The sequence below is a fragment of the Symsagittifera roscoffensis genome, chromosome 5 (genome assembly GCF_963678635.1).
Source record: "Symsagittifera roscoffensis chromosome 5, txSymRosc1.1, whole genome shotgun sequence".
Taxonomy (NCBI): domain Eukaryota; kingdom Metazoa; phylum Xenacoelomorpha; order Acoela; family Convolutidae; genus Symsagittifera; species Symsagittifera roscoffensis.
The window spans coordinates 14,202,028-14,226,849 of NC_087066.1; the positions used below are offsets into that span (position 1 = coordinate 14,202,028).

General features: G+C 38.0%; 4 protein-coding genes across 5 annotated transcripts in view; 3 read left to right on the forward strand and 1 right to left on the reverse strand.

Annotated features, from left to right (window-relative positions):
* The window catches only part of LOC134845502 (plastin-3-like), a 410,042-nt gene that overhangs the window by 323,771 nt on the left and 61,449 nt on the right, over positions 1–24,822 (reverse strand). The window lies entirely within an intron of this gene.
* On the forward strand, positions 9,093–13,517 carry LOC134846333 (WASH complex subunit 2-like). The gene is made up of 2 exons (XM_063863638.1): positions 9,093–9,734; positions 10,632–13,517. The coding sequence occupies exons 1-2, from the start codon at positions 9,095–9,097 to the stop codon at positions 13,199–13,201; spliced, it is 3,210 nt and encodes a 1,069-aa protein (XP_063719708.1). The 5' UTR covers positions 9,093–9,094; the 3' UTR covers positions 13,202–13,517.
* LOC134845620 (nuclear pore complex protein Nup98-Nup96-like) lies at positions 13,655–19,408 on the forward strand. Its single transcript, XM_063862611.1, has one exon. It carries the CDS (start codon positions 13,666–13,668, stop codon positions 19,153–19,155), a length of 5,490 nt encoding a protein of 1,829 aa, XP_063718681.1. The 5' UTR covers positions 13,655–13,665; the 3' UTR covers positions 19,156–19,408.
* Positions 20,208–21,111, forward strand: LOC134845776 (small ribosomal subunit protein eS6-like). Its single transcript, XM_063862857.1, has one exon. The coding sequence runs from the start codon at positions 20,230–20,232 to the stop codon at positions 20,962–20,964; it is 735 nt and encodes a 244-aa protein (XP_063718927.1). The 5' UTR covers positions 20,208–20,229; the 3' UTR covers positions 20,965–21,111.

The following is a 24,822-nucleotide window of genomic DNA, read 5'->3' on the forward strand; positions in this document are numbered from 1 at the left end:
CCAAGCAGATCAAACTTTATTGATTTTTTGGAACAATTAACGCTTAACATAGATAATGCATTTTCAGTTTCTAATAAAATTACGCTTCTGGGTGATTATAACATAAATTATCTGGATAGCAAAGAAAAAGAAAATTGAGATTCTATAATTATTCCATATGGATTGAAGGTTTTTTGTCCAAACGGTGAGACCAGAATTAGTTCCTCAACTAAAACTCATATCGACTACATTATCAGTGACTATGAAACAAACGGCATTGAATTTTGTTTTGATACACCTTATAAAACCGACCATTTTGCTTCATTTATTTTGACGGACATAAAATGCGGCAAAAGTTTACCGAGGATAATTTCGACTTCCAATAAGAAAAATTATCATAAAAAGGAATTTTGCAAGACACTCTCCGCTCTTCCTTGATATCTCTTATATCAATGTACAGACGCACAAAACATGTTCTCGACGATGATTTATTTAATTTCTAGTGCTCTTCAGCACATGCTCCTATCGAAAAAAATTTGTTCGTAATTTTAAACCAAAAAATGTGTTGAAAACGGAATGGTTCGATTCAGAATGTCAGCAATTGTTGATTAAGAAACAGAATTCACTCAGATCATATCGCAGTCAAAGCACGAGCGATAATTGGTCAAAGTACCAGTTTTTACGTAATCAAATGAGCCAATTGATTAGAAGTAAACAACTCGATCACTCAAAAAATTGTTTTTCACTTCTCAGCACTATCCAACAAAAATGGAAATATATTAACCAAGTAAGAGGTACATGTTCTGGCAACAATCGAATTACAGTTCTACGAAATTCCTTCAGTGAAATGAAAACCCAAGACAAAAAAATTGCTAATCATTTAAATTATATTTTTTCAAACTTAGGCGAAATTTTCGGCGCTAAAAAGCCTCCGAATTACAACAAATCTGCCTCTGAATCTGCACCTTTCCATTTTCAACACATTACAGTGAAGCAATGCTTTGATATAGTTCGAAAAATCAATGTTAGAAAACCTCTCGGACCTTGTACCGTACCTGCTTGGGCAATCATTGACGGTCAATCAGTTATAGTTCCACATTTTACTTTTGTCATAAATAGTTGGTTAGATGAGAACATTTTCCCGATCGAACTAAAAAAAGCACACGTAACCCCTTTGTTTAAAAAAGATGACCCAATGGATGCAAAAAATTTACGGCCAATATCCATAACTTGTGCTTTTTCTAAAATTTTTGAAAAAAATTTTACATGCCCAAATAACAGAACATCTTGACAAATTTCAAATAATGACACCATTTCAATTCGGATTTCGCAAAACATTTCAACACAATATGCTCTTGTTTATGTGACAGAAAGTATTCGAAATCAAATAGATTCAAAAAAAATCGTACATGCAGCTTTATTAGATCTGTCCAAGGCTTTTGATTCTATTTCGCATGAAGTTTTAATTGAAAAAATGCTTTCTCTCGGTTTTTCAAAGGGAGCAAATGCTTTAATTGCTAGCTTCCTAAACAAACGTATTCAAAGAGTAAACGTCAATGGAATCTTTTCTAACTGGATTGAAATCAAACGAGGTGTCCCACAAGGAACGGTACTTGGTCCGTTATTGTTCAATTTATATGTTAATGACATACAAGAGCGATGATATGATGGTTGTACTTTAGTTCAATATGCTGACGACTGTATGGTTTTTTCCTCTTCTATAATTTCTGAGGATGCTTTGAATCGATTGCAAAAATCACTCAATAATCTAACGGAATTTTTTGCAGAGAACCAATTGAATCTGAATGCATCTAAGTCGGAATTTATAACATTTTGTCAAAAAAATGATAGCAAAAATGTAGATACTGATACAATAGTAATTAATGGGCATTATGTAGCCAAAAAATTAGAATGCAAATATTTAGGCCTTATTCTTGATTCAAGTTTATCTTTTCATGCTCAAATTAAAACAATTCTCCAAAAAATGGCACAAGGAATTAAAACTATAGATAAAATTGGACAACAACTGCCGACATTATCATTAGTTGCCTTGCTTCATTGTCTTGTTTTATCACATTTAGATTATTCAGCAATATTTTTACAACAAATTAATGCTATTTTGATGCTATCTCTAGAGAAACAGTTGAAGTGGGCGTTAAAAAGAACATATTTCAGATCGAAACTTAAATCTTCTTCCCTTCTTCACATTAGCAAATCGTTCATTGGAATCGAGAAAAGAATTGAGTTAAAGTGTATAACATACTTATACCAATATCTTACAAACAAAAAGAAGGCTTTTCAAAATACATTGAGACTACCGACTGCCAATTATAGGCTCAATAAAAGAACGAAACAAATTATTTTTTGACAAACATTGTTCAACCGCTTCTCTACAAAAATCATTTTTTCATTTGACTTCTAAAAAATGGAACTCACTGCGCATAGTTTTGCGCAATTTAGAAAAATCGAGAACTTGATTCAAGAAAAAATTGAAAGAATTTTACGTGAGTGAATTGAGAAACAATCCAATATGTACAAATACAAATATGTGGCTTGATTTCCGTTTTTGCTAGTTCTCTATGTTTTAATTTAGTTTAATTTTCCAGACGTTGTTTGAAAGAGAATCTGTATATACTCTGTATATACGCTGTATGTTTGTACTATCTATAAAATTGTTTGTAAAGTTTTGATACCAGCTCGTTCTTAATTCTTAAAACTGATGTTTTTTTAGTATCCGTAACTTCATATATTTTAATCAATCACTTTCTGAACTGTAACCGAACTTGTTTTAGTTTTGTTTTGTGTATTGCTTGTTTTCTGATGTTGTGCTTTTGTTTGATGTAACCAATGAATTTTAACCAATTTTATTATTTACACTTTGCTATACTGATGCCTCGGCTTTTTACTGTATAGTAATTCAGGTGTTCTTTCTTCTTCTTCTTCATTACTCCCAATTCATGGCAGGAGAGGGTACTGCTCTCTACTCCTTCCCCACTGAAGCCTCCCTTCTGGCTAATTCCTTCCGCTAACTGTCTTATCGTGCGTAATGGTCAAGATAAGAGGCTTCGTTTTTATATCTTTATCGTCCGACTGTCTCTCGCTAATTCGGTTGTTGTTCTGATTTTCGTCACTTTTTTGCTCAAAATGGCCGTTTTTTGTATTTCTTAGGAATATTCGTTCAACAATCGAAATTTTGAAAATTTAAAATTCCCGAATATTCTGAACCTCCTTTGCAGTAATTTTCAACCATTAAGGCCTCTACTTCTATTACTGTGTTGCGTCGGGAGGTTGCACTGTGTCAGTCTGGCAGAATGGCACACTAAGTATGGGGACGTTCTTATTTTCTAGAGTGGGGGTATTTTGGTAGTGGCCTTTAAGCTGCAACAAAGGTTTTAGTTTGATGTCGCAAGTGAACCGAATTGGCTCCGACCGTTTGAGGTAGAAAAACACAAGGGATAGTGTCCCTGACTCTTGAGCCAATGGTTATAGGGCCTATTTTTCTTTAACCTCATATGTGACTTGAGTAGGCGACTGTTACAAAAGTTTGATATTTTGGATGGTGTCTCACACAGTTCTTTCCGTCTAGTCCCGTTGTAGTTGTTGATGAATTCCATTTTTTTTCCTGTAGTCTTCTTTTTGCACATATAATTCGGAATACTGTATAATGTTGCTTTATTAGAATTGTCGATTTCCTCTAAAGTAAGTTTCTTCAAATTTTCATTCCTTTTCGATAATTTTGCACAAGTTTTTACAGGTGTAAACAGATATAAGACAGATATACACAGGGCTGAGAATCTAAAAATGTTTTGAAATTTATTTGATTTGAGCAATCAGATAGTGGTAGAATTGTGACATTCGATCAGAATGGCGTCCAAAATGCATGGCAGAATAGAAATTTTACGGGTAACTGTTGAGCGAGAAAATTGTTTGTTTGGAAGGATTAACGGTGTTAACTGTTGAATTGGACAAATTGGGAAGGGTCAATTTGGATTTTACTACCCTTCCCGTCCCGCAACAACAAGGCAGCTCTTCGACCGGATTCAAGAATCCGGAGGGGTCTTGGGAAGAGACTTGAAACTCACTTTTAACAACTGATAGCTTCCTGGTATGCCCTGAATTGAATTGAATAACATCAAATTCTTGTTCAGATAATAGAAGCTAGGAGTTGAGGGAAAGGGTTGATCCATCTCCGATGGATATGATGATTTTTATCTACTGAACAAAAACAAAAGTATTATGATAATAAGTAGTAGCCCTGTTTTTAGGAGTGACCTCGAGGTCTGGGGATTCTGAGACCCAGACATGAGCTCACTATTTTTGCTTGTAACTAAGTTAGTTTGCGCGATATGGCCGATAGCCTTAAATAGTACAACTTTGCTGATTCGATGTTAATGGACCACACATTGAACTGGCTTTGGTAGAGACGATTAAAAGCATGTGAAGCTGTGTCTAGACGCTAGCCAGTCGTTTTAGGACCTAGCTTTATTTTCCGTTGGTATGTACTTCCGGGCGAATGTTACAAATCGTGGTAGAATGTACTTCCGGGCGATCGTTGTAATAGAGGTCTAGTTTTTGATTTTGCTTCCAGTTGAATATGGCGAGTGATTCAAAGCCGTCTTGGGAGTATCCATGGGTGATTATAACATAAATTATCTGGATAGCAAAGAAAAAGAAAATTGAGATTCTATAATTATTCCATATGGATTGAAGGTTTTTTGTCCAAACGGTGAGACCAGAATTAGTTCCTCAACTAAAACTCATATCGACTACATTATCAGTGACTATGAAACAAACGGCATTGAATTTTGTTTTGATACACCTTATAAAACCGACCATTTTGCTTCATTTATTTTGACGGACATAAAATGCGGCAAAAGTTTACCGAGGATAATTTCGACTTCCAATAAGAAAAATTATCATAAAAAGGAATTTTGCAAGACACTCTCCGCTCTTCCTTGATATCTCTTATATCAATGTACAGACGCACAAAACATGTTCTCGACGATGATTTATTTAATTTCTAGTGCTCTTCAGCACATGCTCCTATCGAAAAAAATTTGTTCGTAATTTTAAACCAAAAAATGTGTTGAAAACGGAATGGTTCGATTCAGAATGTCAGCAATTGTTGATTAAGAAACAGAATTCACTCAGATCATATCGCAGTCAAAGCACGAGCGATAATTGGTCAAAGTACCAGTTTTTACGTAATCAAATGAGCCAATTGATTAGAAGTAAACAACTCGATCACTCAAAAAATTGTTTTTCACTTCTCAGCACTATCCAACAAAAATGGAAATATATTAACCAAGTAAGAGGTACATGTTCTGGCAACAATCGAATTACAGTTCTACGAAATTCCTTCAGTGAAATGAAAACCCAAGACAAAAAAATTGCTAATCATTTAAATTATATTTTTTCAAACTTAGGCGAAATTTTCGGCGCTAAAAAGCCTCCGAATTACAACAAATCTGCCTCTGAATCTGCACCTTTCCATTTTCAACACATTACAGTGAAGCAATGCTTTGATATAGTTCGAAAAATCAATGTTAGAAAACCTCTCGGACCTTGTACCGTACCTGCTTGGGCAATCATTGACGGTCAATCAGTTATAGTTCCACATTTTACTTTTGTCATAAATAGTTGGTTAGATGAGAACATTTTCCCGATCGAACTAAAAAAAGCACACGTAACCCCTTTGTTTAAAAAAGATGACCCAATGGATGCAAAAAATTTACGGCCAATATCCATAACTTGTGCTTTTTCTAAAATTTTTGAAAAAAATTTTACATGCCCAAATAACAGAACATCTTGACAAATTTCAAATAATGACACCATTTCAATTCGGATTTCGCAAAACATTTCAACACAATATGCTCTTGTTTATGTGACAGAAAGTATTCGAAATCAAATAGATTCAAAAAAAATCGTACATGCAGCTTTATTAGATCTGTCCAAGGCTTTTGATTCTATTTCGCATGAAGTTTTAATTGAAAAAATGCTTTCTCTCGGTTTTTCAAAGGGAGCAAATGCTTTAATTGCTAGCTTCCTAAACAAACGTATTCAAAGAGTAAACGTCAATGGAATCTTTTCTAACTGGATTGAAATCAAACGAGGTGTCCCACAAGGAACGGTACTTGGTCCGTTATTGTTCAATTTATATGTTAATGACATACAAGAGCGATGATATGATGGTTGTACTTTAGTTCAATATGCTGACGACTGTATGGTTTTTTCCTCTTCTATAATTTCTGAGGATGCTTTGAATCGATTGCAAAAATCACTCAATAATCTAACGGAATTTTTTGCAGAGAACCAATTGAATCTGAATGCATCTAAGTCGGAATTTATAACATTTTGTCAAAAAAATGATAGCAAAAATGTAGATACTGATACAATAGTAATTAATGGGCATTATGTAGCCAAAAAATTAGAATGCAAATATTTAGGCCTTATTCTTGATTCAAGTTTATCTTTTCATGCTCAAATTAAAACAATTCTCCAAAAAATGGCACAAGGAATTAAAACTATAGATAAAATTGGACAACAACTGCCGACATTATCATTAGTTGCCTTGCTTCATTGTCTTGTTTTATCACATTTAGATTATTCAGCAATATTTTTACAACAAATTAATGCTATTTTGATGCTATCTCTAGAGAAACAGTTGAAGTGGGCGTTAAAAAGAACATATTTCAGATCGAAACTTAAATCTTCTTCCCTTCTTCACATTAGCAAATCGTTCATTGGAATCGAGAAAAGAATTGAGTTAAAGTGTATAACATACTTATACCAATATCTTACAAACAAAAAGAAGGCTTTTCAAAATACATTGAGACTACCGACTGCCAATTATAGGCTCAATAAAAGAACGAAACAAATTATTTTTTGACAAACATTGTTCAACCGCTTCTCTACAAAAATCATTTTTTCATTTGACTTCTAAAAAATGGAACTCACTGCGCATAGTTTTGCGCAATTTAGAAAAATCGAGAACTTGATTCAAGAAAAAATTGAAAGAATTTTACGTGAGTGAATTGAGAAACAATCCAATATGTACAAATACAAATATGTGGCTTGATTTCCGTTTTTGCTAGTTCTCTATGTTTTAATTTAGTTTAATTTTCCAGACGTTGTTTGAAAGAGAATCTGTATATACTCTGTATATACGCTGTATGTTTGTACTATCTATAAAATTGTTTGTAAAGTTTTGATACCAGCTCGTTCTTAATTCTTAAAACTGATGTTTTTTTAGTATCCGTAACTTCATATATTTTAATCAATCACTTTCTGAACTGTAACCGAACTTGTTTTAGTTTTGTTTTGTGTATTGCTTGTTTTCTGATGTTGTGCTTTTGTTTGATGTAACCAATGAATTTTAACCAATTTTATTATTTACACTTTGCTATACTGATGCCTCGGCTTTTTACTGTATAGTAATTCAGGTGTTCTTTCTTCTTCTTCTTCATTACTCCCAATTCATGGCAGGAGAGGGTACTGCTCTCTACTCCTTCCCCACTGAAGCCTCCCTTCTGGCTAATTCCTTCCGCTAACTGTCTTATCGTGCGTAATGGTCAAGATAAGAGGCTTCGTTTTTATATCTTTATCGTCCGACTGTCTCTCGCTAATTCGGTTGTTGTTCTGATTTTCGTCACTTTTTTGCTCAAAATGGCCGTTTTTTGTATTTCTTAGGAATATTCGTTCAACAATCGAAATTTTGAAAATTTAAAATTCCCGAATATTCTGAACCTCCTTTGCAGTAATTTTCAACCATTAAGGCCTCTACTTCTATTACTGTGTTGCGTCGGGAGGTTGCACTGTGTCAGTCTGGCAGAATGGCACACTAAGTATGGGGACGTTCTTATTTTCTAGAGTGGGGGTATTTTGGTAGTGGCCTTTAAGCTGCAACAAAGGTTTTAGTCTGATGTCGCAAGTGAACCGAATTGGCTCCGACCGTTTGAGGTAGAAAAACACAAGGGATAGTGTCCCTGACTCTTGAGCCAATGGTTATAGGGCCTATTTTTCTTTAACCTCATATGTGACTTGAGTAGGCGACTGTTACAAAAGTTTGATATTTTGGATGGTGTCTCACACAGTTCTTTCCGTCTAGTCCCGTTGTAGTTGTTGATGAATTCCATTTTTTTTCCTGTAGTCTTCTTTTTGCACATATAATTCGGAATACTGTATAATGTTGCTTTATTAGAATTGTCGATTTCCTCTAAAGTAAGTTTCTTCAAATTTTCATTCCTTTTCGATAATTTTGCACAAGTTTTTACAGGTGTAAACAGATATAAGACAGATATACACAGGGCTGAGAATCTAAAAATGTTTTGAAATTTATTTGATTTGAGCAATCAGATAGTGGTAGAATTGTGACATTCGATCAGAATGGCGTCCAAAATGCATGGCAGAATAGAAATTTTACGGGTAACTGTTGAGCGAGAAAATTGTTTGTTTGGAAGGATTAACGGTGTTAACTGTTGAATTGGACAAATTGGGAAGGATCAATTTGGATTTTACTACCCTTCCCGTCCCGCAACAACAAGGCAGCTCTTCGACCGGATTCAAGAATCCGGAGGGGTCTTGGGAAGAGACTTGAAACTCACTTTTAACAACTGATAGCTTCCTGGTATGCCCTGAATTGAATTGAATAACATCAAATTCTTGTTCAGATAATAGAAGCTAGGAGTTGAGGGAAAGGGTTGATCCATCTCCGATGGATATGATGATTTTTATCTACTGAACAAAAACAAAAGTATTATGATAATAAGTAGTAGCCCTGTTTTTAGGAGTGACCTCGAGGTCTGGGGATTCTGAGACCCAGACATGAGCTCACTATTTTTGCTTGTAACTAAGTTAGTTTGCGCGATATGGCCGATAGCCTTAAATAGTACAACTTTGCTGATTCGATGTTAATGGACCACACATTGAACTGGCTTTGGTAGAGACGATTAAAAGCATGTGAAGCTGTGTCTAGACGCTAGCCAGTCGTTTTAGGACCTAGCTTTATTTTCCGTTGGTATGTACTTCCGGGCGAATGTTACAAATCGTGGTAGAATGTACTTCCGGGCGATCGTTGTAATAGAGGTCTAGTTTTTGATTTTGCTTCCAGTTGAATATGGCGAGTGATTCAAAGCCGTCTTGGGAGTATCCATGGGAGCCTGAAGAAATTCGACAGAATAATGCACCATGGAGTTTGGCGGGAGATAAAGCAATGTCTCTCTATTTAGATAAATCTTCTACGGATTTTACTACGAATGCGATCAAAACTCACGAAGGAATGGGCGAACTAAATACACGAAGCTCCTTACTAGCCACAAAGCTTGACAATGCGTTCAATGATTTTCAACTTCTATCAAATACACAGTTTCTTGAAAATAGAATAGAAGAAGAGCCATTGGAATTTATTGAAGCTCAACGCGAAAAGGAACTCAGAGAAGTTGAGGCTTCGAAGATTTTAACTAAAGAAGAAAAGGAAGAGCTTTTGAAAGAGACCTTCAAAAAATGTTTGCTTTCCTCGCTGCGTATTTATCAACAAACCCAAACTATAGGTACTTCCAGAAATGAGAATATTGTCAATGAGTTAGAAGATTTCGATGATCGGCCTACCCTACCACATATCATAGGGAGTGACGACTATAAATCAAGTTCAACTGGAGGTGTCGTTTTCAATCTTCCCCCCAAGAAGAAAAAACCAGTCACTCATAATACCTCAGAAGTTACTACAAATGGGTTTCACGAAGATCTGAGTCCTCAAGGTATGGAATGGCTTCCTTATGTGATCAATTTTTGATTTCATTGCAGAGTCGTTTGTTGAACGATGCTTGAGTTTTACATATTGACTTGTCATTTTTTTTGCTTCTATGCTTTCGATAATCAAGGTTATGCAACAGGGTCATAGGCTTTTTCCTTAAATAAATTTGTTCACAGAATGGTACATTTAGAAGGAAATAAGAAATGGTAAATTTAAAAATATGAGAATGTTTCTGCATGTTCCTCTTACATTGGTCTCGTGATAGCATCTTAGGTGGTAGATGAAAGATCTTGCTTTTTTCCCGAAACTGTTTCAGTGGATTTTCTACGCATTAGCTGTCGTCTCTAATTCTATTGTTTTTTTAAAATTAGTTTCCTGCTTTATGTTTGACCTTGATTTAACTTTATTAATGTTTTTTTTTGAAAACCTTAAATTAACTTCTTGGAACCTCTTTGTATTAAAAATTATTTCATCTTCTTAGTTTTTTTTCACATTGGAAGCTTTGTGTGATTTTTACTCGATAATTCTGAAGAAGGCTGCTGTTTGGTTTATATATTTTTTTTTCGTGGAGGTAATTAAAATCCTGAGTTGATAAGACAATTTTCTTGGTATAATTTTTCGATCAGTTTTTTTGTCAATCGATTTCTCTGATGGTTTTAGTACTTTCTAACCTATATTTACTGGAACTATAACCGTTTTAGGCATTGTCCTCGGGTTGAGGAAGCCTTAGTTGACACCAGATCAGAAATTGTTTTTTAAATTATATAAATAATATTTGCTAAATAATTTTTAGAATTATTTTTATTCAGAATTATTTTATTTTACATATAATAATGTATGTAAAATAATACATCGCCTCGGTGTGTACCTGTGGCTTAAGATATATTTTTTTGTTGTTTAGATGACGTGGACGACGAAAATCTGTTTCCTGACGCGTCAAACTTAGACCAGTCTCAACTCGAAGACAGCACTCCTCTGATGCAAAATGACACTCGAACTGGGACAGCTCCTACAGAGTTATTAACATCATTTGAGTCGAATCAGTCAGACGAAACTGTTGTTAGTGAGAAACCTGAACCCATTCAGCGATCTCTAAATGGAACTACTAATATTCTATACCCGAAGATAGAATCTGACTCTGAGAGCGAGGAAGAAGGCGATATATTCGAGGCCAAAAAGTCTAAAGCTGGAACTTCTAAAGATGATAAAGATATAAATAACTCTGGTCTCAAAGCAAATGGCACTGAGCCAACTGGCTCAGTTAAAAAGCCAGATGCGCAAATGAATGGCCTGGGGTTCGAAGCGCCTCCTCCTGTTAGTAATTTCGAGTCTAGTGACGAAGACAGTGATGAAATTTTGTTATTCCAACCAAAGCCACGAGAGATTAATTCGAACCGGAAGCCAACTCTGAAATTAGAAGATGATGACTTAGATTCCTCGCCTGTTAGGAAAGAACTGCTGAAACAGACATCTGTTGCGATCGAAGAGGAAAAAGAGCCACCTGTTACTCAAGCGCCAGAAAAGAAACCAGACTTCATGAGTATGTTTGCAGATTGGAGTGATGATGACGATGACTTCATATTTGGTGTGAACAAGCCACAAAAACAAAACATGTTTGCTGCTGATGGTAAAGCAGCATCAGCAAAGAAACCTCCTCAAAATAAACCGACAGCCGACGTGGAAACTGCTGAAATTACGAAAGGCTTCGATCAAGGAGATGACGCCCGAATAACCGATAACGATCAATCTTTTGACGACCCAGAAGACACTAATATTCGGAGCTCTTCGCCGATTGTGCAGCAAGCAGTACCGAGCAGTTTACCCGATAAAAACGAATCTAAATTGGACGATGAAGTTGTAGAAAGTGCAGCGAAAGCAAAACCAGCTATTGATTGCAGTGAAAGTAGTAGCGATGATGATGGTGGGTTCCCGAATGCCATGAAGAACAAATCAGCGGCTAGTAAGAATATGGCTAATATTTTTACTCAAAACTCTTTAGATAGTGATGATGGCGACGACATGTTCACGAGTTCTCTCCAGGTTCCAAAGCTGCAACAGAAGCCCGTCAGTGAGCCAGTATCACAAATTTCGAAAGAGGCCAGCAATGATAATTTGCCTCAGTCTGCTACAAAATCAAATATCGGATCAAAAGATTCAGTAGTTAAAGAAACGGTTTCGAAGAAACCAGAGCCCAAACCATCTCGAAGGTTTTCAACTGACAGTGACGAAGATCTATTTAAAACTTTTTCGAGCAGTAAATCAAAGCCAGTAATTGAGAAGAAAGAAACTGTGCAAACTCAGTATTCAGATGATGATGACCTGTTTGCTCCAAAACCTAAAAAAGAGACGACAACTCCACGTTCGAAAACAGGACCAGCTGTATCAGCCGAACTCAGCTCCAACGATCCACCAGTCGAAAAGTTTTCGGAACCCGATTCAATGTCCTTGCCTGTTTCGGATCCCCTAGGAACAGTTTTATCGAAAGATGAGAAAAGTTACCCCGTTTCTAGGGATGTCAGTCTCCCCGTTAACAAAGCACCAAGTGTTATATTGTCTGACGAGGATATTTTTGCCGAGAAACCATCGAAACTTGTCGAGGTGAAAGAAAAACAGCAGACGCCTGCTGAGCCTGAAAAAGAAGGTAAGGATGCGTCTCAAGATGAAGTGGATGAGACGAAGACCAAGCCCGCAAAAGGAAAAGTAGCACAGCTTGGAAATAAATTGAACCTAACTGCTAGTATGCTGCGAGCACCTGGTGCGCCAATGTCCAAGACATTTGGAGCAGCTACAAGTCCAATGGGCTCTTCAGCCGGTCCAAGTGTTGCTGCTGGTAGTTTTTCGGGCTCCGGATCTAGTGGACCTGCTGGAGCATCCACTGGTTTGAATGTGACAGAAATTGGAAAGGATAAGGCTAAACTTGGGCCTAGAAGGCGTCCACCTTCTAGACTTGGAAGAGCTAAGCCGACCACTGTCATTGGTATTGAAGTGTTTGACTACACCAATCTCAACACTGAAACAATAGAACCTGTGCGAGGAAAAAAGGACTTCACCTCAAAGTTGCCTTTTGAATTACCGGAGGAGCAACCGCAAATAAATGTAATTCCTGAAACGAAACCAGAAGTGGTGAGCATTGGAACCACGAATCGAATGAAGGCACCAGAAATTGACATTTTCAATGATTCAAACTTATCTGAACCGTCTAAACCAAATCCGAAGGAGAATGATGTGAAATTGGGATCTAAGGACATAGATATCATTGACATTTTTGACGAATCAATCCAGCTGTCAAACAATGGTCCGGACAGCAAAGCATCTAAAGTGGATTCAGTTATTGGCAAAGGAGAAAGCGCTACTAAAAAGAAGAAAGCACAATCTAAAACCAAGACAAAGAAATCAGCAACAGCTAAGCTGGAGAAACAAAAGAAGAATGATGATATTTTTGATACCCCTGATGATATTTTTGATGACTAGTTAGTAATCATCGATTGATTAGAAAAATAGCTATATGCGATCACAATAATTATTTAAACGTACTGTAATCTGTGATTATGTTGTACTTGACAAAGCAGATATCTCGACTAGAACTTGCAGGAGCTTTTTAGTAGCCCGATATTTTGAATTCTTAGCGGTCTTTGCGCTTTGGGATTCCGAACTGCTGAACGGCAATTGTAATTATGCAAATGACTTCGGTCGAAATATTTTATCATGGTGAGATAAAAAATGATTCATGTTATAATGGTGCTATTCATCTATCAACTGTTATTTGTTCATTATCGATTTTTTACGAGTTCCGAAATGTTCTATATTCTATTCAAATTAGATTAATAAAGTTTTTAACGTCATGTTTCCCAACAACGTTCAAAGAATAACCTTCTCTTCATTAATTGAATGTACTGGGTTTTAAATATTGCTTTTTGCAGATAGAACTGTTATAGATGTTCAATAAACCGATTGGACAGGCAACTTCCTTCTCCTTAGGTGGTGGAGGAGGACTGTTCGGAGGGGGATCTCAAATCCAGCAAACTCCCGCAACTGGAGGAGGTCTCTTCGGATCGCAGCCTCAAACTCAAAACACCGGATTCCTTTTTGGACAGCCTCAACAGCAGCAACAACAACAGCAACAGACCACGACTTTCGGTGGCTTTGGAGGCGGCCTTTTGGGAGCAAGTCAACCTCAGCAACAACAGAATGCCTTCTCGTTTGGAGGTACAGGCTCTACTAACCTATTTAATAGACCAAACACTACATTCGGAGTCGGTCAACCGCAGGCCACCACAAGCACCGGAGGTCTTTTCGGTCAGAATACCACCTTCAATTCTGCCACAGCCCCAGTGGGAACCACAATTAAGTTTGCTCCTCTATCTGGACAAGATACGATGATGAAGAATGGAATAAGCACGAGTGTCTCAACTAAACATTTGTGTATAACTGCTATGAAAGAGTATGATTCGAAGTCATTGGAGGAGTTGCGGATGGAGGACTACGCTGCCAATCGAAAAACGGGAACACTCGCGATGTCGGGAGGAGGTCTTTTTGGATCATCAACTGTTGCTCAGCCTGCTGGCGGTGGGTTATTTGGCGGGGGTGCCGCAACTACTGGCCAGACTTCGACTGGATTTGGCGGAGGTCTTTTCGGCTCCACCACTCAACAGAAACCTGGAGGTCTGTTTGGTGGAACATCAACTGGCGGAGGAGGCTTGTTTGGAGGTCAACAGCAGACAGGATCTCTATTTGGAGGTCAATCCAAGCCAGCTACCGGTGGACTTTTTGGAGGACAGACGCAAACTTCAACAGCTGGGGGTTTATTTGGAAGCACGGGTACCTTTGGCCAGCAACAACAAACAACCGGAGGCCTCTTTGGATCAAATTTTGGAGCACAGAACAAGGGTTTGACCCTTAACACAACTACCACCGCTTCTATGTTCAATTTTGGAGGGTCCACTACAACTTCACAAGCTGGAGGGCTTTTCGGTGCAACGCAAAACAAGCCATTATTCGGCGGAACTACTGGTGGATTTGGCACAGCTGGAACTTCAACTGGCGGCGGTTTGTTTGGAGGTGGTCAGACCAGTACTGGGGGCGGGCTTTTCGGGAATAAGCCTCTTGGATTTGGAACAACTACGAGTACGGCTGGAGGCGGTCTTTTTGGAGCCCAGCCTCAACCGAATGCCTTGGGACAAACTGGGTCACTTTTTGGAGGTGGACTAGGAGCATCTACCCAGCAGCCGACTCTAGGCGGAGGACTATTCGGGGCCCCATATACGGGGACAGGGTTAAATTTCAACAATCAAGTGGCTGCTCAACCAGTGCAGCTGCTGACTGATCAAGCAACAGCAAATGCTCAGCATCAAATGTTACAGCAACAGATTCTAGGCCTAGCGATGAGTCCTTACGGGGACTCGCCTCTATTTCGAAACTCTCTAATAGACAGCAAATCTAAGAAAGATGAAATCACAAAGCCGATCAACCCGTCGTCTCAGAAACCTTATCTCTCGCCTGCGCAGCATAAAATCGAATCGAAGCCAACTCTGAAAGTGAAAACAAACTCGTCTTTGAAACACGACAAGTTATTTGATGGGCTAGATGAAGAGGATTCGAAATCTCCCCGACAAAGTTTTGTCCCCCGAAAGAACCCAAAAAAGTTGGTAATTAATGAAAAACAGGACATGTCATTTGCAAATTTACCACTTTCAGTCTCTCTAAACATGTCACAGGGAAGTTTGAATTCAAGTGACTTGGTGAAGGGAAACCCGCAAGCTTTAGCATTATCGTTCCTGCTGTCTTCAGACAAAAGTTCGCCATTACTCGGTCGAGAATCAGCAGGAGCTAAAATGCAAACTCCGAGTCGAGTCAACAGCGGTACTTCTATGAGCAAAGAGCGAGAAACTTCAAGTGAAAGTGCTGAAAAATCAACAAAGAAGAAACAAACCTCGTTTAACGACGAAATATCTCTAGAATATCCGATTACTGCGACTGAAAGTACGACAATTGAGTTGAGTGACGAGACCCCTAGAACGCAAAAATGGGCTACGAAAGTGCCGACTCTGGGCGGAGTTTTGAGTGACAAAAACACCCCACCCGCTGTCACGCCTATACGTCCGGTAGAATCATCTGTTCAACGTAGTTCATCGAATGCTGTGAAAACTGTTAACACTTCGACTGAAAGCGTGAACAGTCCTCTGACAGATATTAGAGAAGGTTTGAACCAATCGAGAAATTCGGAGAAGGAAAACTCCGGTAGTCTGAGACGCGCTCCTATTACCAGTCCCAAGCTTACCAGCGAGAGTAGCGAAATTATATCGAAGCCGAAAAGTGCAAAACTAGCTGTGAAACTTACACGCCCTGAGTACTTCACTGACCCTGAGAAGAGTGTTTTGGATGATATCTTGCAGAAAACAGGAAAATGCGTGGTCGAAAATTTCACAATTGGTAGAGTAGGATACGGAAGTGTCCATTTTCCAGGAAAAACAGATATTACTGCAATGGATCTGGACGAAATTGTTCATATCAGAAGAAAGGAAGTTACTGTTTACCCGGACGATGAACAAAAACCCCCTCTTGGGTATGGCCTGAACAAAAAAGCCGTCGTAACGTTGGATAAAGTTTGGCCTAATGACAAAAGCTCTCATTTGCCCATCACATCGCCTCAGAAGCTATCCTTGATGGGCTATCAAGATAAAATTGAAAGGTCAACTGCGAAACTGGAAGCGAAGTTCATAGAGTACAGACCCGAAACCGGATCGTGGGTATTTGAGGTCAAACATTTTTCCAAATACAGTTTGGCGGATGAAAGTGACGATGAAGATAGCGACACTGCGAGAAAAGGTGCGCCAGCTATTCAAGCAAGAAGTAAAACACTTGGCTCGGCATCTGCTCCGGATGAAACTTATGTAGTGGCTAATCCCTCTATCAAGAAAGTAGGTGGATTTACTGCAAAAACGAGAACGGGATCGAACAAAGATTCAATTGGAGTATCTTCTCGTGGTTTAGGTGGTGGGGACTCTTTGTCAAGTGAGTTTTACCCGACCTATGATGTAATTTCTGACACTGAGAGAACGGATAGGTTGAACAATAATTCAAAGTTCTCAGGTGAGTTCGGAATGGGGCACAGTTTCTCGCTCTCTCGTCAAGGACTCAACAGCGGTTCGATAAGCTCAATGATATCGCAAAGGCTCTCCAAGTTGGATCCAATGCAAGACGCTCTATTCGCAATTCCTGAAGATTATGGATCTCATGAGGACGAGGATCCGTGGTCTCGATCGAAATTGAAGCGCAAATCAAACTTGGGACAAAAAGAAAGAGCCGATTATTTGATGAAGAAATATCGATTAGAGAAATTTGAAAAGACGCGAAGTGAAAATCTCCAGGAAAATGTCCCGAATTTTGAAGGAATTGACCTGGATGCAATGGCTGAACTGGACTTGAAAGAAGCAAACCCTTTAGAAGGTGTTGGCAATAATGCCCAATTCAGGGTTTCTTGGAAAAACTCTGAACAAGCTATTTCGTGTCCGATTTCACACAGCTTCGCCCAGAAGATTTCGCTGTTTAAGAAAAAAGAGGCGTCCTTCCAAGTCATTGTGAGCAATGTTTTCACTCCTGAAAATAACTCATTCGACGCTGAGATGACTCAAAATGTGCTGAAAAAAGTGTTCGATTTCAGCGCAAGTGATATGAGCGAATACTTTCCATGCTTCAGCATAATGGAGACAACAGATTTTGTTGAAGACTTGGACGCAGTTGTCACTGAAAATGGATCGTTCAAACAAGCAGTGACTCTTTCAAAAGCTCTTTTCGGCCGAATTGATCGTGAGTTGCTGCAGCCGAATCCAACAGGCGACTCTTACGAAGTTCGGCAGTATAGGAGAAAAGCTTTTTCTGATTGGCTGACGACTGCTCTCGAAGAAGAGTTATGTAATGATTACGCAACCACTAAAAAATCCATGAGTCAAATAGATGTGTTTGAACAAATTTTGATGTTCTATTCATGTAATCAGAAAGAAAAAGCGCTCAGAGCTGCTCTGAATGCGAATTGTCCCCGCTTGGCACTAATATTGGCACAAGATAACACATCAGAATTTCGAAAAACGATAGCTCTACTCGAAACAGAGCTGAACAATTTGAATTTGCCCAAACATATGAATTCGAACTACGTGATGCTGCTGAAACTTCTGTCTGGAGATATTTTTTCAGGCAATATTGAAAATAGCGATGAATTGTGCACCGAATTTTTCCAGACGTTTTCCTGGAAAAGAGCGCTGGGAGCGTGTCTTTGGTTTTTGACCGATCAGAACTCGTCAATTGCCGAGGTTGTAAACTTGTATGAAACTTACTGCAATTCGGGAATTATGCAGCGACCTTTCGTCACGTTGGAAGAAACAGAAAACAATCCGCTGGACTATTTTGATGCTTCTTATTACATTCTACAGCTGTTCGTGGAGCCGACTTCAAAACCAGAAGACGTTCTGAACCCTTTGACTTTTGGGCACAATATCACCGACTATCTAGCGGCGTGGTCTTTACTAATGAGTTTGAACACTCTTGGGTTTATAAATATTGAAGTTAAGTCTAGAAATAGTGTTATTACTAGCTTTGCTTGGCAATTAGAACGTGAACAATTATGGCAATGGACAGTTTTTGTGCTCAGTTTTCTGAAAGCGGACAAAGCTCGAAAAAGTTCTATCCAGAATTTATTGGATCGAAATTGTTCCGCAAGTGAACAGTTTTCAAACCAAGAGCAGTTTCTGGTTGAACAACTTGGTTTCGATTTCTCAACAATTCGAAGAAGTAAAGCACTGAGGGCTAAGATGGAAGGTGATTATAACATGGAGCTCCATCATTTAGTTGAAGCTCAAGACTGGAATGAAGTTCATTCTATGTTGGTCTTCCAAGGATTAGCAGCTGATCTTTACTTCGATCAAAGCACTGACACTCTGATGAATATTTTGACAAACCTAGATGCGAATTCTTTTGCGATTCCGAATTGGCGCACTCAAGGTGGAATTTTGTTCGACTATTTTGTACTAAAAGAGTCGAGACAAAATTTGACCCACAGGCTGAACACCTCAAATGACGATGATGTGACGGATTTATTGACAAGCGTGCACGATTCGTATCTGTTAATAGCGAGAAAGTTGCCTGAATTCCCAGTTAAAACGGATCGTATGAAATTTTTACTGGCTGAGATTTCAGAAAGCGTGTTGGTTGGTGTCCGTGATTTGAGTAAATTTGACTGTTCTTCAATGGCCTTGGAAGACATAAAGAAAGTGCCGCTTTTCAATGATCAAATTGTAGCTCAGTTGAACTATTTGGGATCTGACACTGTCAAGGTCATGACTGAAGATGAAGACGAAGAAAGCATGAACGAAAACTTTGAAGATAATGAACAGATTGATGATCGCTCGTTCTCCAGAAGCAGTTTCAGCTAAAAATCTAAAACGTTTTGAATGTGATATAAAATAAAGTTCAATTAAACCAACTGAATCTACGATGCTACTGTTTATTTTGTCTTTTTTGAAGAATTTTAAAATTCTCATGAGTAGCTAATCCTATTGTTTTTCTGAGCAATGATATCTGATTCGCTTTGATATTCAAATGGCCTGTTAATTAGTTGAAACGCCGCTGCTAGTTTGTTGTGAGTTTTTGAGATATTTGATTAATTTTAATTTCATATCAAATTCATTTTACGGTTGCGAATGAAGAGTTGTTTCGTTAGCTGTTCTTCGTTAGGGGTTTTTCAACTGTACGCTGACTTTCATCAATGGGTTTTAAGTAAACATATATAATCAGAAACAGCTTGTCGATGCAGATGGAATTAATTGTTTCGACAAAAACTTACCGTTTTTCTGCATTGGATTTTATCAGAATTAAGATTTTTAACATATTTTTTGTTCCGACTTTCGAAGAAAATGGAATATTTATGCTCGGTGTGGTTTTTTTTAATTCAGTCAATTTTCGCCGTAATAGTTTTCAACAACATTTTTTATACCCCATTAAAGATATTGAATTCCTGAGTTCAAATTTAAAAAGATATTTTACCTTCGATTGTTTTTTGTAAAGTTCTGGGGGGTTTGAAAATTTCCAAATTGGCCATGTTCTGGACTAAATTATGCGCGCTTTGAAGAATTTATTCATATTGCTGAGAACTTAACGCGAATTATTTGCGTGGCGAATTATCCCGCCCAAGAAAATCGTTCCAAACTGAATTGAGGCTATTGCTAATTGGTCGTATCAATTTCGTACGACTCAAAGTTTTACACTTTGATATTGTCCAAAGTTTATAGGTTTTCAATATTTTCTTTTCCCAAAAACTATTCGATATGAAGTAAGGGACAGTCGGAACACTCAGGGCTTTGCCCTGATATACGAGCAGTCTTGTTTAGACCTAAACTTATTTTAACCCATGCAACTGCTGAAGAGAAGCGTTTCTCTGATAAAATCTTTTTGTTCTGAATATCTAACCGATGGCTTTATTTTTTCAGTTTGGCATTTGACCTGCAAACATGAAGTTCAATTTGGCCTACCCTTACACAGGACTGCAGAAGCAGATCGAGTTCAACGACGAGAAAAAACTGAAGGTGCTGAATGACCTCAGATTGAGTCAGCTGGTGGAGATGGACTTCCTCGGGGACGAGTGGAAGGGATACGTCGCCAAGATCATCTCGGGTTCCGACAAGGATGGATTCGCCATGAAGCAGGGAGTCCTAACTACCAACCGGGTGCGACTCCTCCTGAAGGCGGGAACCAAGTGCTTCCAGTCCTGGAAGCGAAAGGGAGAGCGAAGGAGAAGGTCAGTCCGAGGATGTATCATCGACGTGCACCACTTGAGCGTCCTGTGCATGAAGATTGTCAAGAAGGGAGACAACGAAATTGCAGGACTGACCGATTCCATCTTGCCCAGACCTATGGGACCCAAACGAGCCAGCAAGATCAGGAAGATGTTCAATTTGACTAAGAAGGATGACGTGCGACAGTATGTGATTCGCCAGCAGAAACCGAACCGACCCCCAAGGAAGGATGGAACTATTCGAAGTGTGGCTCCTAAGATCCAGAGACTGGTGACTCCCGAGCGACTGCAGCGAAAGAGGAAGCTGAGAGCCATCCGAAGGAAGAGGTACGAGAAGTCGAAGGCCAGCAAGCAGGACTACCTCAGACTTCTGGCCAAGATCAGACGAGAGAGATCCGAAGCCAGAAGGTCCTCCAGGTCCAGCCGAGTATCGCAGGCGTCTGCCAGCTAATCTGCTAATGGAATGGACTCACAGAAGCAAAAGTTGTTTTCAAGTTAATTGCGGCCCTGATTTAAAATTCGATTATGGTGCTGCGAGTGATTCAAATTTGTTGCTGTGAGTTAGTGTTGAAGTTCAATTGAACTTTTCCGCGTCAAAGCTTTTCAATTCAGTAAGAGCTGACTTTCAATTGTCGAGAGATAAGCTTTTGAAGTAAACTTGCTTCATTTTTTCCAAGGAATAGACAATAGTAAAATTGAAAAGTTTCAAGAGACATCTGATTCTTAGGTATTGAACGTTTTTTGGTGGGAAAATATTAAAAGTGCTGAAAATAGTAGCAAACGTGCCTGATAATACTCTATATAGAATTTTCACAAAAAAATCTGACCAATGAGAGTTTGAAAAAGTTACTGGTAACTCAATTGCGTGTTCGTCGTGGTTTCGTCTAAAAAATCTAGATTTTACGAACCATAATTTGTTTGTGGCGTCAAAAAACTGTACTTTATTAGCAAATTCTCACTAGTGACAAATTCTCACTAGTGACAAATTCTCACTTTAGTCCATAATTGCATATACGTTGGGGTTTTCAAAGGTGCCGTTGGCGCGTACATTTAGTAAAAGATCCTATGCAGAATATATTTTGCAAAAGCTTTATTTAGACAAGGGAGTTGTGTAGCTGATATTTTTTGTCATGAAGTTTTTTTTTGGAATGTATATTTTTCTCTTTCATTTTTAGTTCGAGCTAATTTGACCTAATTGTTATTGCCTTTGCGATAAGCAATGGTATTGCAATCGTGTACTAGATTTTCCCTTAAATAACTTTGTTCACAGGACTCTTTTGATCTGGACTCATTTTCTTTTTTTTTTTCAGTTTTTTTTTGTGTATGTGTGTGATTTTTGAGGGTGAGGGGTTTCAATAATTTTTAATTAATCGTAACTTTTTTTTATTTTTTATTATTTTCCTTTTTTCGGCTTTAGCTTTTAGGCTCATATTATATCTTTTCATTAAACTTAAATTTTTTGAATTTTTTTGGCTTTTTATTCTTTTTTTTTAAATTTTTAAATCTGCTTAATAGGCTTCGGCCTATATTACATTGGCTTAGTGGCCTATTGCGTTGTTCGACGAGCTGTTTGTTTTTTGAGGGTAAAGGGACTTAAGGGCTTTTTGTCCTAATTTTTTTTTTTTTTGATTTTTTTCGGCTTAATAAGTTTCCGACAATCGGCTTAGTGCCGGTCTCATATAGTTTCATTTGGTGCGAATAGAGTTTGTGTGTTTGTTTGAGGATATTTAGTCTCCTTTTCTTACAAAGGAGACTAAATATTTTTTTCGAATTTTTTTTCGGCTTCAAGGATTTCTTTCTGGCTATTTTTGGCATTGATAACGCCTAATAATTTTTTTCGATGCTTAGTTTCCTGGCACGTTTTAGTTTCAAAACTAGCATAATTCATTGTGATAGATCTGATCTAGCTTCGCTTCTGTTTCTGAAATTGTGTTTTTGCTTGGCTTCGTTGATCTGATTTGCATTTATGTGTCTCTAGAAGGTTGCGATGAGGATGGTTAAGATCAACATTATGACAAACTAAAGGTTTTCAATATTAGAAAAGAGTTGTTCTTTGCTAGTTTCTTTTGACTTCGAAGATCTTGCCTCTAGTATTTTGTCTTAGTTATACTTGTGAGAGAAACTGTCTTGAATCGGGAACTATTCTTTTTCCTATAAGGAACTTTTAAAACTAAATTTACTGGCATATTCTGAGCATGTTTGCATTTTGAATACCTTGTCTATTTTAGTTTTTTTTTACTGTTGTTGGTAACTTTACCGACACCTTTGTTGTATAATTTACGTTTTTTGGCCTAGTAGGTTTATTAGGCTTCAGCGGTTAGGGCGTATATTTTGTCTTCTTATTAGCCTCATTTTGCGTCCTTCGAAAGAGGAAAGTAGGCGTTTACGCATGCATGTGTGTGATTCAGGGTAGCTTAAAACATTAGTTTTGTTCCAAAACCTTTGTAATTTGTTTTTTATTGGGTCATCGAGCGTCTACTCGATTATTTTCGTGTTAGTTACCGTTTCGCCTCTGTATGTTATTTTTTTCATTTGCAAAGAGTTTTCCTGCCTGTGTTGCAATTATGTATCTATAGATTTATGGCAAATTTTTTCTAGATGTGAAATGTCTGACTTGGGCGTTGATCCCGACGTTGATAAAGGATGCAACAGCGTCCTGAAGAAAGCAGAACCACTGAAAGATGGCAGTGGCTGGATCAATCGAACAAATGGCTCATACCTCAGAAAGGGATCTGTGCTACTGCACGCGTACCCTAGAACACCCTTCACTGGTTATCTACCGACTAAGGGTTATTTCGCCAAACCAGATGGGGAAGATTGTCTGAACAAATTGGCCTACCCGGCATCCATTGCTTTTTGCGGCTCATTAACGACCCAAGTCCTAGTAGGGTTCCAAGACGTGCCTGCGCATATCCGAAAGACAAATCTCTGGATGAACTACAGGATTCCGTTCGTTATGTATGCCACAGTTTTCGGAGCAGGAGTGGGAGCTACGACTTGCATGCTCTCCAACATACCGCCCTTCAAAAAGCACCCCAACGGAGCTTATTTTACATCCGGCTTCAGCGCTGGAATGCTCTGGGGTCTATTGGTAGCAAAACGACGACCAAATATTGGATCAGGGTTTGTAAATGGATTACTTATTGGACTCTCCTGGGTCGCGATCAAGGAAGCCTGGCGTCTAGGATTACCCGGACTGTTTCCCCTGGACCCGATGGGAGATTTGGACTTTCAAGTGAATCATATTCCGAGGCCAGCCTAAACTAATAAACTTGCAAATGTGAACTTTAACTAGACTGGAATTAATTGAGTAGAATCAACTGACAAATATCCACCATATTTTAGTAACTTCAAATAAATCTAATGAAGAATTGTTTTACATGATTAGTTAACAAAAACCGACGACCAAAAACAATGTCAAGCTGTTGATCAAGAACGAAAAAATTTCCTGAATAGATGAGAACATTCAAAATTTTCAGAAAAGAGGGCTCATCCAAAAATTATTCTTCAGGTCTCCCGTTTTCAAAAGTAGATTTTCTAATCAGATTTTCTAATCAAAAAAATTTTGACAGACAGTCAACACTTAGAAGCTTCTTCTGACTGCGCCGATAGAAAATTAGCTTCAACCAATTTAAGCAAAAATTATCAATACTCACGATAAACCTTTTTTTCCGGTACACACGCATCGGTCATATTGACAGCACATTGTACTTTAAGCTAACTAACAAAAAATGGGATGAACGTCAAAAAGTCGAAAAAATTTGGTATAAAAAGTCATATTTTTGCAATAAACTATTTCCTCGTGTTCGTCCTCATTTGTCTTGAAACCCGCAGAGAAAGACAATTGCCAGTATAAAATTAGCATGAAAACAAAAGTAACGAGGTGGAGGTAAAGAAAATTTTTGAGCTAAAAAAATTTATAACTGAAATTCAAGGTTTTAAGTCACCGCGAAGCACACACGCGCGAAAATACCTAAATTCTACATCGAAAAAATTGTTTTTTTTTTCTATACACAATTTGCATTGAAGTTGCTCTTAATGTTTTAATTTACTTCGGCTGTTTGTAATTTCTTGACGTCGTCTTTGTTTTCGCTGAAAACTTTTTTCCTAAAAAATGTCGGCCGATAGTTTGTCTGCTTGTTTTGTCGGTAAAATTGATTATTTGTGCGCATTTTTTTTGTAGTTGCTTTCAGTTTTTTGAATTAGTCCTGCAATTTTTAATTTTTCTAGTCTTTATTTATTATATTTTGCTGTTTTTTTCGCTGAAAGGCTATATTCGGCTTAAATGTCTTTGGTGCATGTTTTATGG

Bases quoted from the DNA above. Each gene is read 5' to 3' on its own strand.
- LOC134846333 (XM_063863638.1), top strand. From the start codon at position 9,095: ATGGCGAGTGATTCAAAGCCGTCTTGGGAGTATCCATGGGAGCCTGAA. The intron at 9,735-10,631 runs GTATGGAATGGC...TTTGTTGTTTAG, and splicing joins CGAAGATCTGAGTCCTCAAG to ATGACGTGGACGACGAAAAT.
- LOC134845620 (XM_063862611.1), top strand. From the start codon at position 13,666: ATGTTCAATAAACCGATTGGACAGGCAACTTCCTTCTCCTTAGGTGGT.
- LOC134845776 (XM_063862857.1), top strand. From the start codon at position 20,230: ATGAAGTTCAATTTGGCCTACCCTTACACAGGACTGCAGAAGCAGATC.